The sequence below is a fragment of the Castor canadensis genome, chromosome 18 (assembly GCF_047511655.1).
Source record: "Castor canadensis chromosome 18, mCasCan1.hap1v2, whole genome shotgun sequence".
In the NCBI taxonomy this organism is placed as follows: Eukaryota; Metazoa; Chordata; class Mammalia; order Rodentia; family Castoridae; genus Castor; species Castor canadensis.
The window spans coordinates 32,188,504-32,206,125 of NC_133403.1; the positions used below are offsets into that span (position 1 = coordinate 32,188,504).

The 17,622-nt window shown below is 45.8% G+C and overlaps 1 protein-coding gene across 1 annotated transcript; it reads left to right on the forward strand.

The window, feature by feature from the left end:
• The first annotated feature begins 5,510 nt into the window (after positions 1-5,510).
• Positions 5,511-17,366, forward strand: Pla2g1b (phospholipase A2 group IB). Its single transcript, XM_020179046.2, has 4 exons — positions 5,511-5,669; positions 10,169-10,328; positions 10,826-10,953; positions 17,156-17,366. The coding sequence occupies exons 1-4, from the start codon at positions 5,636-5,638 to the stop codon at positions 17,272-17,274; spliced, it is 441 nt and encodes a 146-aa protein (XP_020034635.2). The 5' UTR covers positions 5,511-5,635; the 3' UTR covers positions 17,275-17,366.
• The last annotated feature ends 256 nt before the right edge of the window (positions 17,367-17,622 follow it).

Consider the following 17,622-nt stretch of genomic DNA (forward strand, 5'->3'; position numbering starts at 1 on the left):
ATGGTATGTCATGAAGAAGCTACATTCTGTGCGAAGGCTTAAAAGGTAAGTTATTTTAACAAGGCCTATATAGAATTCTCTGTCAACTTCTCATCCTAAAGGGTATTACTTTTCTTGAAGTGCAAGGAAATTTCATTTTCTGCTTCTAAGAAACAGCACAGCTGAGCATGGTGAACTCTGCCTGTAATCCCAGCACTCAGGAGGTAGAGGCAGGAGGATCATAAGTTTGCCTGGGCTACATAGCAAGACCCTGTCTCAAAAAAACAAAAACAAAAACAAAGCAAAAAACATGCTGGAGGTGGTGTCTCGTACTTGTAATTCCAGCTACTTGGGAGGCAGAGATAAGGAGGATGGAGGTTTGAGGCCAGTCCTGGCAGGACCCCATCTAAGCCAATAAAAAAGCTGGGCATGGTGGTACACACCTGTCATCCCAGCTACTCAGAAAGCATAAATAGGAGGATGAGGCCCTGGGCATAAATGTGAAGCTGCATCTCAAAAACAACAAAAAGGCTGGATTAGTAGCTAGAGTGCCTGCCTAGGAAGAGAAAAGGCCTGAGTTCAAACCCCAGTACCATCCAAAACAACACCGCACAAAGTTCAGAGTAACTGCTTGTTTGTGCTGGTTTTCAAGTGCCTTTAACTTAGTCAACACGTCAGAGTATTGCCCTCACATCTGTTCTCCTGGGAGCTGCCTGACCCCACTTCACCCACTTCTATCTCCAGCTTCTTGACCAACCTCAGAGAAAAAGGAGAGACAGGAAGGACAGAAGGAGGGAGGGAGGAAGGAAAGGAGGGAGAGAGGGAGGATGAAAGAAAGGAAGAAGGAAGGAAGGGAGGGAGGGAGGGATGGAGGAAGGAAGGAAGGAAGGAACTCATTACTGGTGTGAATTTAAAATGGTGCAGCCACTATGGAAAATGGTATTTTTTTGTTGTTTTTTGTTTTTGTTTTTGCAGTACTGGGGTTTGAACTCAGGGCCTATACCTTGAGCCACTCCACCAGCCCCGTTTTGTGTTGGGTATTTTTGAGATAGTGTCTCGTTAACTACTTGCCCTGGCTGGCCTTAAACCACGATCCTCCCAATCTCAGCCTCCCAAGTAGCTAGGATTACACACATGTGAGCCACTGGTGCCTGACTATGTTTAGGTTTTTGAGGAACTGCCAAAACATTTTCCAGGGCTGGTGAAGTGGCTCAAGCAATAACAGCACCTGTCTTGCAAGTGTGAGTTTAAACCCTAGTACTTGAGTTTAAATCTGAGTGCTACTAAAAAAAAAAAAAAAAAATTTCTTTTTAAAATCATTTTGCTGGGCACCAGTGGCTCACGCCTGTAATCCTGGCTACTCAGGACAGAGATCAGGAGGGTCAAGGTTTGAAGCCAGCCTGGGCAAATAGTTCGAGAGACCCTATCTCAAAAAAAAAAAAAAAAAATCATAAAAATGGGCTGGTGGAGTGGCTCAGCAAGCGTGAGGCCCTGAATTAAAACCCCAGTGCTGCCAAGAAAAATTTTTTAAAAATTAAAAAAAAATAAGCAAACATGAAAATGATAAAAGACAGAAAAAACATCAGAATCACCTAGGGGGGCGGGAGGCGTGCCTCAAGCAATAGAGCGCCTGCTTTGCAAGCCTGACTCCCTGAGTTCAAACCCCAGTCCCACCAAAAAAAAAAAGAAGAGAAGAAAAATCCACAGATTTTAGATCCCTACCCTCAACCCGCACCCTCTGTTCCAAGAATCTCCATTGCTCTAAGTTCCCAGGAGGGTCGAGGCTCACTGGGGCTTGGGAGGTGTGGAGTGAATGCTGAGAGAGCAGTCAGGAGAAGAACCTGATGTGAGGCTGGTGGCTTTGGGTGTGGAAAAATGATTTGATAATCTGGGGTACTGCCTCAGTTTACCCATCTGTAGTAGCTCTTGGTTTGGGGCAGCCTAGGTAATGCACTCAGTGTCTGTTTAGTCACAGCACTCAAGATATGTCAGCTGCTGCTATTGTTATTGAAGAGCCCACCCTGGACTAAGAAGCAGATAGACGCAAGTTCAAATCCCACTTCTTCCTCCTTCTCGCCCTCCCTCCTTTCTTCCTTCTTTCCTTCCCACCCACCCCCTTTCTTGTTTTTGACAAGGTCTTGCTATGTAGCCCAGGCTTGGCTTCAAACATTCTCCTGCCTCAGCCTCCTGGGTGCTGGGATTACAGGCATGCACCACCACACTGGGCTCCATCTCCACCACTAGTTTGACTCCTAGCAAATTATTTAACCTCTCTGAACCTGTTTCATCGTCTATCAAATGACAGCAATAACACTGGTAGAAGATGGGTTGTTAGACTGCAAGACAACATAAGAAAAGCCTGGCACCTTCAGTGCCAAGCCTATAGGTGCACTCAACAGAGGGTATTTCCTGGAGCCAGGAGCCTTATCCTCTAAGGACCCAGCAGATGTGACCTTGCTAGAGTGTGGGTACACTGTCACCTGAAGCAGTCAAGAAGCTATTGATAGATGTTCTTTCCACTGGAGATTGTGCTTTTCCCAGGCTGGGAGAGGCTGTGTTTCACACACCTGTGCGTGGATCTGGGCCAGAGGAAGGTAAAGGCAGGAAGAATGCGGGGGGTTAGAGAGTGATCCAATGACCCACCAGGTTCATTCTTCTGCAGGGGACACTGAGGTTTGGCTGGTGTCCCTGGGAGGCATGCCTTTCTCTGTGGAGACAGCGTTGTGGTAGCAGCCTTCCCCTCACCCCACTAGCTGCTCCATCTGAGTCCCACACATGAGAATTTGTCCAGATTCCCTCATGGAAGGCATCCAGCGGGACCTTCGGAACTCCTTGTTCCGAGGTGTTCTTGTGGCATCATGTGTGCTAGATCCAACTCACACCTTCGTCCCGCTCTATGATGTCAGGGCCATTATTCAACCTTCCCTGAAAAATGGAGGAGGTTTTTGTCATTGTTGTGGGTGTATTTTGCAGTACTGGGAATCGAACCCAGGGCTATGTCCCCAGCCCTAAAATGGAGTTTGTAAGTGGACCTCTCTCAAAGGTTTGTGTCAGAGCAGGGTGCTGGTGGCTCATGCCTGCAATCCTAGCTACTTGGGAGGCTGAGATCAGGAGGATCATGGTTCAAGGCCAGATTGGGCAAAAAGTTCACAAGACCCTATCTCAACTAAAAGTTGGGTGTGGTGGTTCGTGTCTGTCATTCCAGCGACAGCAGGAAGCTTAAAATAGAAAGACCACAGACCAGGCTGGCCTGGGCAATGGAAGACCTTGTCCCCAAACCAACCAGAGCACAAAGAGCTCGAGGCACCTGCCTTATAGGCGTGAAGCCCTGAGTTCAAATCATGTACCACCAAAAAAAGACAAAAGTTTCGTGGCAGGTTCTTAGAATGGAGTTAGCACTCAGTTATCACTGTCTGTCTTAAAGAACTTTGATGCACCAGCTGCTCCTTCCTTAGACCACCCCCCAATCACCACATGGCATCCTCCAGCTCCAAATCCAGGAGTGGGTCCCTATTTCTCTGTTTCCCTGTTTCTCTGTCTTGTTCTGACCTGAAAAAATCCCACAAGAGAGGGACTTAGCATTTGGCTAACTACATCTTTCCTTTCCTTGGGCAGCCACCACTTGTGCTGGGGCCAAAGAGGCAGAACAATTCAGTCCCCCTGCAGTGGCCGCCACAGCCCCTACCTGCTCTGTGCTGGCACTGCCATAGGCTCTGTGAACAACCTTTGTGAGGATGGAAACAGTCCCTGTCTGGACTGTCACACGGCAGCCACCAGACACATGTCTTCCCAAGCACTGCAAGTGTGGCTACAGAGGTTGGGAAATGGAATTTCTTTCTTCTTCTTCTTCTTCTTTTTTTTTTTTTTTTTTTTTTTTTTTTGGTGGCACTGGGTTTGAACTCTAGGCAGGTGTTCTACCAATTTGAGCCACTCTGGCCACTCTGCAGTCCTTTTTTGCATTGTGTATTTTGGGTGTTTTGAAGATAGGATCTTGACCTATCTTGAAAAGCAAGATAACATGCTATCAGCCTGTTATTTGCTATCAAGGACTATTTGTTCAGGCCTCCTGAGTAGGATTACAGGTGTGAGCCACTGGTGCCCGGCTTCTTTCTTCCTTCCCTCCTTCCTTCCCTCTCCCCCTACCTCCCTCCCTTCCTTCTTCCATTCTTTTTTTTTTTTCTCTCTCTCTCTTTTCTTTCTTTTTCTGTGATGCTGGGGATGAACCAGGCCTTAGGTATACTAGGCAAGCTCTCTAACACTGAGCTTAGCCTGTACCAGAGTTTTGACAGCGACCTGTCACATGGAGTCAGGTGTGCAATTTCCCACTTGTGGCATTTTTTTTGTGTGTGTGTGGTACTGGGGCTTGAACTCAGGGCCTTCACCTTGAGCCACTCCACCAGCTCTATTTTTGTGAAGGGTTTTTCAAGATAGGGTCTTGAGAACTATTTGCCTGATCCTCTTGATCTCTGCATCCTGAGTAGCTAGGATTACAGGCGTGAGCCACCAGTCCCCAGCATGTGGCATCGTCTTGGTGCTCAACAGTTTCAGATTTTAAGCCAGGCACCAGTGGCTCACACCTGTAATCCTACTCAGGAGGCAGAGATCAGGAGGATGGCGGTTCAAGGCCAGCCCAAGCAAATAGTTCTTGACAGCAAATAGGCTGATAACATGTTATCTTGCTTTTCAAGATAGTTCAAGATCCTGGGCAAATAGTTCTCTCGAGATCCTATCTTGAAAAAAACCCATCACAAAAAAGGGTTGGTAGAGTGGCTCAAGGTGTAGGTCCTGAGTTCAAACCCCAGTGCTGCAAAAAAAAGTTTCAGATTTTGGATTTGGGATGCACAACCTGTATGGAGACAAACAGCATCTTGGTAGTCACTAGGGAAACAATGACTGCCAGTGGGTATAGGTTTCTTCTTGGGGTGATGAGAAAGTGCTGGACCTCCATAGAAGGTCCCAGAGCACAGTAAATGTACTAGAGGACACTGAGTTGTGTTCTTTAAGTGGTTAATGTTACAGCATGTGAATTTCACCCCCCTAAAAAAACGTTAAGTAGACATTTCATGTCTGTCCTAAACTTTATATTCTACAAGTCAGACCCAAACCTTTGGAACTCCACAGCCCAGGATTTTCTCACAAACCCACCCTGGAGAGTGGGGAGGAAGAAATATGAATTGTGTCTTGGAATTAGACTCTGCTTTGCTATTTGACAGCTGGGTGCGTTGGGCAAATTACTTCACCTGTATCCTCATCTGCAAAGTGCATGACTGATGCAATATTCAATGACACCCACCACCCAGACTTGACAAGACATGGAAGCAGCCGTCATGTCCTCCCTGTCCCCTCCACCCAGATGTCCACCAGGATTGCTCTCCCACTTCACTAAGCTAGGCTGAGTACAACAAATGAGGACCAAGAGTGCAGATCTGCAATCTCCAAAAATCATCCCTGTAGTTTAAAAAGTGCTGACCACAAATCCGTGGCATTGTTTCCAGGGATCCCTTGCAGGCAAAGCTCTCAAGGTTGTTCCCCCAACAGACTCAAGGCCAACCCAGTGTGGCTGAGAGCAAAGCAAACAGCCTTATCTTGGGGGCATGGGGCTCCAGACTATAAGAAGGGAGGCCACTAGTCATTTTAGCCCTCGTCCTCGCTCAAGATGAAATTCCTTGTGCTGGCCGCTCTGCTCACAGGTAAGGCACCCCTGTCTCTTTTGTGTGTGCTAAGATCTTCCTTCTCTTGGATGGGGGGGGGCCCAGGTCACAATTCACAGGGCGGGCCTCAGCTGGAGTCTCAATTCAAGGCTCCCTGTGGAGCCTAAGAACTCCTGGGTTGGGGTTCTCCCTCATACTTCAAATCCTCCATGGCTGGCATCCTTTCAGCCTCCATGTCTGAACTCTAATGACCCTCTTTAGAAGGTCACCCAAGCTAAGAAAGCTCCCCCTTCTTTCTCTCTGCATATCACCCTTCCCAGAACACACCTTTGCTTGCAATTTTTCTTCTTTTGGTGGGACTGGGGTTTGAACTCAGGCTTTGTACTCACAAAGCAGGCGCTCTAACACTTGAGCCACATCTCCAATCCATTTCGCTCTGGTTATTTTGGAGATGGGATCTCACAAGCTGTTTATCTGGACTGGCCTCAAACTGCGATCCTCCCCATTTCAGCCTCCCAAGTAGCTAGAATTACAGGTGTGAGTCACCAGTGCCTGGTAGCTGCAGTTTCTGTTTGGTTGGTCTTTGGTAGTATGAAATTTGAACTCATGGCCTCATACTTGCTAGGCAGGCGCTCTAGCACTTAAGCCAATACCTGTAATTTCTTATCTTGTTGATCCATTTACTTTGTGTGTGTGTGTGTGTGTGTGTGTGTGTGTGTGTGTGTGTGTGTGTGTGTCTGAGATGCTAGGGATCAAACCCAGGGCCTTTGCACATGCTGGACAAGAGCTCTCTCACTTGAACCACACTCCCAACCTTCACACACACACACACCCCTTTTTTTTTGAGCTGGAATCTAGAGAGCTTTTGCCTAGGCTGGCCTTGAACTCATGATCCTCCTGCCTCCACCACTGGAGTAGCTGGGACTACAGAAGTGAACCACCACTTCCAGCTTATGCTCTCTTCTCTTTAGACTCTAAAATGTCACAGGGTAGCCAGGCACTGGTGGCTAGGAGGCAGAGATCAGGAGGATCGAGGTTTGAAGCCAGCCCAGGCAAATAGTTCTCAAGACCCTATCTTGAAAAAAACCCATCACAAAAAAGGGGCTGGTGGAGTGGCTCAAGATGGAGGCCTGGAGTTCAAATCCCAATACTGCCAAAAAAAAAAAAAATCTCACAGGGTAGAGCTCTGTGCAAATGGGGGGAAGGGCTCTACTTGCCTGAGTCTCCTGAGCTAAGCCTTGAACTTGGTTTGGGTGAATACTCCCAGCTAGGAGCTGTATTTGTTCACTCATTCAACAAAAATTTACGGAGCACCTATCAGATGCCAGGTCCTTCTTTTTTTTTTTAAACTCACTAATTTATTGTCTTAATCACTTAACTCCTCACATACACATATAAGTATATTCACATATAAGTATACATATGTGTGTGTGCATATAGGAGAGAGAGCATACTGTGTGCAATGCAGGCCATAAAAGCCAGGAAACCTGCCTTGAGGAGCTCATGTCTTATCAAGGGTGAGAGAGAGGAATTAAGTAAACTGATGCATGCAGTCTGTCTGAAGTACTATGAAGCAAAGAACACAAACAGAAGTGATGACAGAGGACCCACTTAGCTGGTGGCCAGGAGGGCCTCTTTGAAGAGGTGGCATTTAAAGCAGGATCTTTCCAGCCTTTTGAAAAGTTAGGTGACAGCCAGATGCGGCGCACTCTTGAATTCCAGCATTTGGAGGCGGAGGCACAAGGATGAAGAGTTAGAGGCCAGCCTAGGCTACATAGTGAGACCTGGCCTCTAAAAACAAAGAAGGATGGAAGGGAGGGAGGCAGGTAGATGACAAGTGTGCCAGGCAGGAGAACGGGAGTGATGCAGGCTCTGAGGCAGGGATCGAAGGCCAGTAGGTGCAGGGAAGTGGATGGGAGGAAGGTGACATGACATAAGACAGGAGAGGTGGGCAGAGGCCAGACCTCAGGGGCCTTCTGTGGGAACAGAGAATTTGAGGTTTACCCAAAGGCAGAGGGCATTTGTTGAAAGTTTAAAGGAGGAGTAACAAGATACAACTCAAGTTTAACAAAAAAAATCAGTCTGGGAACTTGTGGAGAGTAGATCAAGGAGGGAAGAAGGGAGAGTGTTGCTGGGGACAGCACCTCCTAGAATTTGTCCAGTGGTGGCCCGGGCAGGGCTGGCAGTGGAGGGAAAGAAGAGATGAAGCAGACTCCAGGGTCTGTAGAAGGGAGAAACCGCAGATGGGTGCAGGGTTGATATTGGGGCTGAGGGAGTCTGAGACAGGTTTCAGTCACAGTGAGGCACAGACCTGACCCATCTTCACCCAGCCTCAAAATGGACCTACGGGGTGGGCACCGGTGGCTCACGCCTGTAATCCTAGCTACTTAGGAGGCAGAAATCAGGAGGATCACAGTTTGATGCCAGCCCAGGCAAATAGTTCTCAAGACCCTATCTCAAAAAAAACCCATCACAAAAAAGGGCTGGTGGAGTGTCTCAAGGTGTAGGACCTGAGTTCGAACTACAGTACTGCAAAAAAAAAAAAAAAAGGACCTTCAGATAGTCTTCCCACTGGTAATTTCCTGAGAACCTGGTGCACTGGCTCCCAGATCCGGGGCACACCTTTTGCTCACCCTTCCTTTTTCCTCCTGGTTTTCTGCCTACCTCTGTAGCAACTCGGGTCTTTCAAAGTCTCCTCTCTCCTCCACTCACTCTCCCTCATCCCCTTACTGTTTTCACTTTGCTTTGAAGGTATCAATAGACACCTGTCTCCTAATTTTTTTTTTTTTTGGCAGAACTGGGGTTTGAACTCAGGGCCTCACATTTGTTAGGCAGGCACTCTACCACTTGAGCCACCAGTCCCTTTTTGTGTTGGGTATTTTTGAGATAGGTTTTACTGGTCTCAAACCTCAATCCTCCCGAACTCAGCCTCCCAAGTAGCTAGGATTACAGGTGTGAGCCTCCAGCACCTGACTGTCTCCTTCATTTTAATGGCAGCAGAGTATTCCACTGTAGGCTGTAACCTGATTTATTTAACTAGTCCTCTGCTGAGGGGTAATAATGTCTAAAACGTTGCTAAAATAATGCTATAATGAACAGCCCTGTGTATCAGTTATGTATAGCATGTCATAAAATAGTTCGAAATTTAGCAGTGTGAAGCAGTAAACATGTCTCAGTTTCTGTAGGTCAGGAATGGGGGTGTGGCTGGCTTGGGGCTTCCCTTTTGGCTTAAGGTCTCTTCCAGAGCTGCAACTGAGGTGCTGGCTGAGGATAGGATCTCATCTGAGATTTGTGATTTTTGGCAGGATTTGGCTCCTTGTGGGCGGCTGGACTAAGAGCTCAGTTCTTTCCTGGCTGTTGGCTGGAGGCTGCCCTCAGCATCTTACCATACGGACCCTTCCATGGGCAGCTCACAGCATGGCAGCTGACCTTCCTCAGACTGAGCAAATAAGAGAGTGAACAAGGCAAAAATCGGTCACTATGTAATTTAATCTCAGAAACTATTCCCCAGCTGGGCATGGTGGTGCACACCTGTAATCCCAGTACTCAGACAGACAGCTGAGGAAGCCCCGCACCGATGGCTCATGCCTGTAATCCTAGCTACTCAGGAAGCAAAGATCAGGAGGATGGAGATTTAAAGCCAGCCCCAGGCAAATAGTTTGAGGGACTCTATCTTGGATGCATCCAACACACAAAAAAAGAGCTGCAGGAGCATCTCAAGTGGTGGGAGAGCACCTGCCTAGCAAGTATAAGGCCCTGAGTTCAAACCCCAGTACCACCAAAAAAAAAAAAAAAGAAGAAGGTGGTTGAAGCAGAAGAAGCAAGAGTTCAAGGTCAGCCTGGGCTGCACAGCAGGATCTTGTCTCAAAAAACATTTGCAAGGCCCTGTGTTTGATCCCCCAGCACTGCCAGAAAATAAATAAATAAAAACCCAAAATGAAAACATACTAAGTGAAAGAAGCCAGACACAAAAGGCCACACATTGTATGACTCCATTTACATGAAATATCCAGCATGGAAAAAAAATCAAGATAAGCAGTAGAGCAGGTGATACCAGAAGGGAGGAGCAGGGGAAAAGTGGGGTAGCCACTGACAGGTACAGGGTTTTTTTTCCATGACGATAATATTTAGGAATTAGTGGTGATTTATATATTTATTTATTTGTGATACCGGAGTTTGAACTCAGGGTCTACACCTTAAGCAACTCCACCAGCTCTTTGTTGTATTGGGTATTTTCGAGATAGGGAACTCTCAAAACCATTTCCCCGGGGCTAGCTTCGAACCACCATCCTCCTGATCTCTGCCTCCTGAGTAGCACCATGAGTCACCGGTGTCAAGCTTTAGCGGTGATGTTGGCACACCTTGTGAAAGCATTTACAAACCACGGAAGGGTTCATTTGATTTATGTTTTGGTGGGACCAGAGTCTGAACTCAGGGCTTTGTGCTTCCAAAGCAGGTGCTCTACCGTTTGAGCCACACCAACCCCCCCGCCCCGCCCCCACATCCCCACAGCCCTTGAACTTGCTGATTTCTTGCAGTGGGCGCTACTGCATACAGCATCGGCCCTCGGGCGGTGTGGCAGTTCAGTGGCATGATCAAGTGCGCCATCCCCGGGAGTAGCCCCTTCAAGGAGTTCAACAACTATGGCTGCTACTGTGGCTTGGGGGGCTCGGGGACCCCCGTGGACGATCTGGACAGGTAAGGGTTCCATCTGGAGGGAGATTGGAGTGTCTGTGTTGAGGGGGGGACAGGGCACAAACCAAGGATCTCAGGAGGGACGTGCATATTTGCTAAGGATAGCCACATGTTCGCCTCTTGTCCTGTCAAGAAGGTTTCAATGCTCCCTGCAGAGGAATGGAAAGCAGACTGTCCCAGATGTAAAATAGGGGGAGATGCTGCCCTCTAGTGGCACCAACCATCACCATCCCAATCCCAGTGTCTCATCAGTCCTTCTTTAAATAAAAGTGTCATTGCATCTTCAGAATATATAATTTTTCTATAGTCCCACAACCATGTTGAAATAACTTTTTAATAAACATGTGATAAGAGAGGGCTTATAGTTTTTCAAGCCATAAGGCCATTTCTCCAGAAGCATCTTGGCTAAGTCATCCCCACCTGTTACTGAGAGACGGCAGGTGAGGGCTGACCTCTGTGCCTGTCTACTGCCTTCCTCAGCTGTTCCTCCTCCTCTCCAGGTGCTGCCAGACACATGACAACTGCTACACCGAGGCCAAGAAGCTGTCCGGCTGTAAGATCCTCCTGGACAACGCCTACACCAACACTTACTCGTACTCGTGCTCTGGCACCGAAATCACCTGCAGCAGTACGTTTTGCCTCTTCTTGACCTAGGGATTCTCATTGGCCCTCAGCAGGCCTGGGGGGATATTGTAGCAATGATAGCCATGATCTATTGATCATTTTCCTTTTTAGATTTGTTTTTATGATTGCTGTGCTGGGGGGTACATTGTGACATTTACCAAAGTTCTTACAAGGTATCGTAATTGAATTCACCCCCTCCATCATTCTCCTTTATCCTCCCTCCTCCCATTCTTGATCATTTTCTTGGTCTCATTTAACCTCACAACAACCCTATGGAATAAGTACTATTATTATCCCCATTATACAGATGAGGAAACCGAGGCTTGGAAGACTGAACCATCTGCCCAAAATCACACAGCTTACAAATGATAGCGTTTGGTTTCGGAACACAGCTCTACATGACTCTAAAGCCTCTCCTGTTAATTACTAAGCTACACTGCTTCTTTGTTTAATAAAGAGTTGAGAGCTATATCATTTATTTAGGCTATTTAGCTATACCACTTTTAGGCTATTTTATCAACTATGCCAGATATTGGGTGAAGGATGTATACAAGACAGGTTTTACCATTCTCATTTCAAAGACATTTGAAATGAGGCTCAAAGACATTCATTTGCCCCAAATCATAGTTTGACAAGTGGTAGTTGACAGCTGAACTTAGTTTCATTTGATTTAAAAGGCTCTCATTTAAGCATCAGGCTCTGAGGTGACAGGATGAGACAAGTCCCTCTGTGGAGGCTCTTCTTATCTCTGAGCAGACAACTCAGAGAAGTGAAGGGGTTTGTCATACTAGCCCAGCATTCTAGGTTTTCTCTTTTTTTTTTTTTTTCTATTGCAAGACCTGGGGTTTGAACTCAGGGCCTCATGCTTGCAAGGCGGGCATCGTACTATTTGAGTCACTCCCCCAGTCCTTTTGCTTGTAGTTTGCTTTGTTTTTTTTCAGATAGGGTCTCCGGCTAACTTTGCTAGGACTGGTCTCGGACGCGATCTTCCATCTCTACCTCCTGAGTAGCCTGGACCACTGCTCCACCACGTCAGACGTCAGGCTCTTTCTTTCTTTCCTTCTCTCTCTCTCTTTATTATATCTCTGAGCAGACAATTCAGAAAAGTGAAGGATATTGTCATGCCAGGTCACCATTCCGGATTTTCTCTGTTTTCCTTTTTTTTTTTTTTTTTGTAGCACCTGGGGTTTGAACTCAGGGTCTCATGCTTTAGGCAGGAATTGTTTTTCCTTTCTTTCTTCCTTTCTTTTTCATTCTTTCTTTTCTTTTATTTCCTTCCTTGTCCTCCTCCCTCCCTCCTCCTCCTCCTCCTCCTTTTTCTTCTTCTTCTTCCTCCTCCTCCTTCTTCTTCTTTTTTATTTATTTTATTCATATGTGCATACAATGTTTGGATCATTTCTCCCCCCTTCCCCCACCCCCCCTCCCTCTCCCCCCTTACCCCCCCCACCCCCTCCATCCCCGGCAGAAACTATTTTGCCCTTATCTCTAATTTTGTTGAAGAGAGAGTATAAGCAATAATAGGAAGGAACAAGGGTTTTTGCTGGTTGAGATAAGGATAGCTATACAGGGCATTGACTCACATTGATTTCCTGTGCGTGTGTGTTACCTTCTAAGTTAATTCTTTGTGATCTAACCTTTTCTCTAGTTCCTGGTCCCCTTCTCCTATTGGCCTCTGTTGCTTTAAAGTATCTGCTTTAGTTTCTCTGCGTTGAGGGCAACAAATGCTAGCTAGCTTTTTAGGTGTCTTACCTATCCTCACCCCTCCCTTGTGTGCTCTCACTTTATCATGTGCTCAAAGTCCAATCCCATTGTTGTGTTTGCCCTTGATCTAATGTCTGCATATGAGGGAGAACATACGATTTTTGGTCTTTTGGGCCAGGCTAACCTCACTCAGAATGATGTTCTCCAATTCCATCCATTTACCAGCAAATGATAACATTTCGTTCTTCTTCATGGCTGCATAAAATTCCATTGTGTATAGATACCACATTTTCTTAATCCATTCGTCAGTGGTGGGGCATCTTGGCTGTTTCCATAACTTGGCTATTGTGAATAGTGCCGCAATAAACATGGATGTGCAGGTGCCTCTGGAGTAACAGTCTTTTGGGTATATCCCCAAGAGTGGTATTGCTGGATCAAATGGTAGATCCATGTCCAGCTTTTTAAGTAGCCTCCAAATTTTTTTCCAGAGTGGTTGTACTAGTTTACATTTCCACCAACAGTGTAAGAGGGCTCCTTTTTCCCCGCATCCTCGCCAACACCTGTTGTTAATGGTGTTGCTTTCTTCTTTCTCTTCCTCCTCCTCCTCGTCCTCCTCTCCCTCCCTCTCTTTCTTTCTTTAGTGCTGAGGATGGTAGAACCCATGGTCTCAAGCATCATACTCTGTTTTGCACTCATTGGCAGGTCCGACTTTTCAAAACTGTACAATCAACGGTGGAATTACCATGATTCAAATCCCAAAATGCCAGGAAATCATTTCATGCTTCCCTCCCTTTACCCTTATCCTTGGAATAATGGTTACATAATTTTAATCACAGGTAGGCATGATCCTGCCTTATGCATGCACCCACCTGAAATCCTTCCTTACTCCTGCCTGGAACACTGACCGCCACCTGTTTGCTTGGCACACCGCATCTGAGGCCTTCAAATTTCTCTTTCTGGAGCTGGAGGAGTAGCTCAGTGGTAGAGTGCTTGCCTTGGAAGCACAAAGTCCTAGGTTAGCCCCTCAGCACTGAAAAAAAAAGAAGAAGAAGAAAAAGAGGAGGAGGAGAGAGGGGAGAGAAGTCTTGGTGAATAAATAATGGACAAATATTGCTGGGCACCGGTGACTCAAGCCTGTAATCCTAGCTACTTGGGAGGCAGAGATCAGGAGGATTGCAGTTTGAGGCCAACCTGGCAAAAAAAAAAAACAAAAAGTGAGACCCTATCTCAAAAATACCAAACACAAAAAACGGGGGGGGGGGAGGGCTGGAGGCATAACTCAAGCAGTCATGTTCTTGCCTGCCTGGCGAGAACAAACGTCCCTTTCTTTAAAATCCCATAATACTCCTTCTGTCCTTCCATCACTCTCTCTATTCCTTCTTTGCTGTATTTTCTCCACAGACTTAATTACTATCTGTGTATTTAACTTACTTATTTTCTGTTTCCAATAGAGTGTAGGACCCACAAGCTCGCTCTCTCTCTCTCTCTCTCTCTCTCTCTCTGGGACAGGGTCTTGCTATGTGGCCAGGCTGTTGAGTCGCAATCCTCCTGCACGTGCCTCCTGAGAGCAGGGATTACAAGTGTACACCGTCATGTGTGGCTAAGAGATTGCTTTTTCTTTTCTTCACTGATGTATCCCCGGGATCTAGAGAGGAGCCTTGCAGACAGTCAGTGCTCAGTGAACATTTGGTGACTCTCGAATTCTACCTTTTCTCACTTAACACCCTGCTATTGGTCTCTAGTGCCACTATGAATAGTGGTCATAGTTACTATTCTAATTGCTGTATAAATATCACAATTCGCTTCCACGTCTTCCTAGTAACAGACATTTAGGTTGTGTCCCACTTTAGAAAGCAAAATAGATGGGAAATCACTTTTGCACTATGGGGCTGGGGATGCAGCTCGGTGATGAAGAGTGTATTAAGCATTTGGGAAGCCCTGCCCCCAAACCAATCACCAGCACCAAAAACAAAAAAGCAAAAAGAAACCATATAGCCCAGCATGGTGGCACATACTTGTGACTCTTTGGCAGACTGAGGTGGAGGACTGAAAGTTAAGGGCCAACCTTGGCTACATAGCAAGACCCTAGCCAGGTGCCTGTGCCTCACACCTGTAATCCTAGCTATTTGGGAGACTGAGATCAGGAGGACCACGATTTGAGGCCAGCCTAAGCAAATAGTTCATGAGACCTCATCTCCAAAATAACCAGAGAAAAGTTTTCTAGAGATGTGGCTCAAGTGGTAGAGCACCTGATTTGTGAGCACTAAATGCTGAGTTCAAATCCCAGTCCCACCAAAAAAAAGAAAAAAAAAAACTAACAAGACCCTGTCTCAAAATAACAAATAAATATATTTTTGCATTGCAGTTTGATCTGTAAGTGTTCCTTTCTGTGGATTCCAGACATGTTTTCTGAGACATATCAGGCATATAGTAGCTCCTTTTCCTTTTTAAAGACTCTTGGAACGTTGAGTGTGGAGGGCACACCTATAATCCCAGTACTTGGGAGGCTGAGGCAGGAGGATCTGGAGCTCGAAGCTTGGTCTACATAGTGAGTTCTGGCCAACCTGAGCTACACAGTGAAACTCTGTCCCCAGCAATGATCTGGGAAACAAGTCCATACATAGACATACCTAATTCTTCTAAACATCTATAATATTCCTCTTCAGATGTTCTGTAAATTTAGAAATAAATGTATTTTACAATGGAATTTTATGCAGCCATGAAGAAGAACGAAATGTTATCATTCGCTGGTAAGTGGATGGAATTGGAGAACATCATTCTGAGTGAGGTTAGCCTGGCTCAAAAGACCAAAAGTCGTATGTTCTCCCTCATATGTGGACATTAGATCAAGGGCAAACACAACAAGGGGATTGGACTATGAGCACATGATAAAAGCGAGAGCACACAAGGGAGGGGTGAGGATAGGTAAGACACCTAAAAAACTAGCTAGCATTTGTTGCCCTTAATGCAGAGAAACTAAAGCAGATACCTTAAAGCAACTGAGGCCAATAGGAAAAGGGGACCAGGAACTAGAGAAAAGGTTAGATCAAAAAGAATCAACCTAGAAGGTAACACCCACGCACAGGAAATCAATGTGAGTCAATGCCCTGTATAGCTATCCTTATCTCAACCAGCAAAACCCCTTGTTCCTTCCTATTATTGCTTATACTCTCTCTACAACAAAATTAGAGATAAGGGCAAAATAGTTTCTGCGGGGTATTGAGGGGGGGAGCGGGAGGGGGTGGAGTGGGTGGTAAGGGAGGGGGTGGGGGCAGGGGGGAGAAATGAACCAAGCCTTGTATGCACATATGAATAATAAAAGAAAAATGAAAAAAAAAAAAAAAAGAAATGAGATCATGTAATGTCACATAAATAATTAAAACCACAGCCCAGTGGTTACACCATTAAAAAAAAAAAAAAGACTATTACTACCGTTTAAAGAAATAAATTGTTTCCCAAAAAAAAAAGAAATAAATGTATTTTAAGGCAGAGAAATTGGTTTACTAAACATTGCCAAATTGAAATGTACAATACTTTGCTGCTTTAAGCATATAGCTTTTTCTTCTGGTGCTGGGGACTGAGCCCAGGGCCTCAAGTTAAGCAAGTATGCCACCACTGAGCTATACTCCCAGCCTCTGATGTATTATTATTATTATTAATTACTATTTGGCAGTACTGGGGACTGAACTCAGGACTTCACGCTCTACTGCTTGAGCCACTCCACCAACTATTATTATTATTATTATCATCATTATTATTATATTGCAATACTAGGGATTGAACTCAGGATCTTGCATTTGCCAGGCAAGAGCTCCACTACTTTGAGCCATGCCCCAGTCCTCAAATGCATTTTAAATGTTATGTTTGTGTGTGTGTGTGGTGGGGGTGGTGGTGCTTGGGATCAAGCCTAGAGCCTGATGCATGCTAAGCACGTGCTGTACCACTGACGTACATCCCCAGTGTCACTGACGTACATCCCCAGTGTCAAATACACATTTTCATGTTCTCTTTAGGGCTCGTAACTGCTTGTCTAGGTTATCAGAGACCCGTAATGCTACAGGTTTTGAAATCAGCAAGTTCACATAGGGTAGGAAGTACACAGGACTTTCAAAAATGCAGCTTTCATGCTTTCAGATCTCCAGATCAAAAGTGGGATGCTAGTTCTACTTGACTCTCAGATAAACAACAGTTTTTCATTATAACTGTATCCTGCAGAATATTTTCATTGTTTCTTAGAAAGTCAAATGGAACTGGGCACCCCAGTATATTTTTATTTGCTTTGTCTCTCAACCCTAAATTTGTACAAATAGAATGGCCATTCCCATGAACTCTTTCTACCTCTATTTGTGTGTGGGGGGGAGGGGACAATGGGGTTTGAACTTGGGGCCTCACGCTTGCTAGGTAGGTGCTCTACCACTTGAACCACACTGCCAGCTTCTTCCTGTCTCTGAATCATATAAAGCAGTGCCTCCTTGGCTCAGCTTTCTCCTCTTATCACTGTCCAGGCAAAAACTCAGAGTGCGAGGCCTTCATCTGTAACTGTGACCGCACAGCTGCCATCTGCTTCTCCAAGGCTCCATACATTGAGGAGCACAAAGACCTGAACAAAAAGACATCCTGTTAGAAACAAGTGTCACCTCTAAGAAGTGTCATCCCGACCTGCATTGTTGCTTTCACCTTACACTGTGCCTTCCAATAAAGCACCTTGTTGAAAGATCTCATGTTTGGATTTTGTTATGTTCTCTGGCTACTGATCATAACTGGATCTTTTGTGAACATCATTCCTTCCAGCCTTGGAAGCTGAAGTTGAATTGGAAGGACATGTCCAGGAAATGTCCTTGAAGTGTGAACAATAATTACTGACCATCGTCAACTGACTATTTACTCTGCACCAGGACTGTGTGTCTCTAAATCTTCTGGTAGCCCCTATAGGTAGTAGTGCTATGAGCAAATCTTAGTTTTCTAAGCTGAG

Coding starts and splice junctions, on each gene's coding strand:
- Pla2g1b (XM_020179046.2), top strand. CDS start 5,636: ATGAAATTCCTTGTGCTGGCCGCTCTGCTCACAG. Junction 10,329..10,825: donor CCCGTGGACGATCTGGACAG/GTAAGGGTTCCA, acceptor CCTCCTCTCCAG/GTGCTGCCAGACACATGACA. Junction 10,954..17,155: donor CACCGAAATCACCTGCAGCA/GTACGTTTTGCC, acceptor ATCACTGTCCAG/GCAAAAACTCAGAGTGCGAG.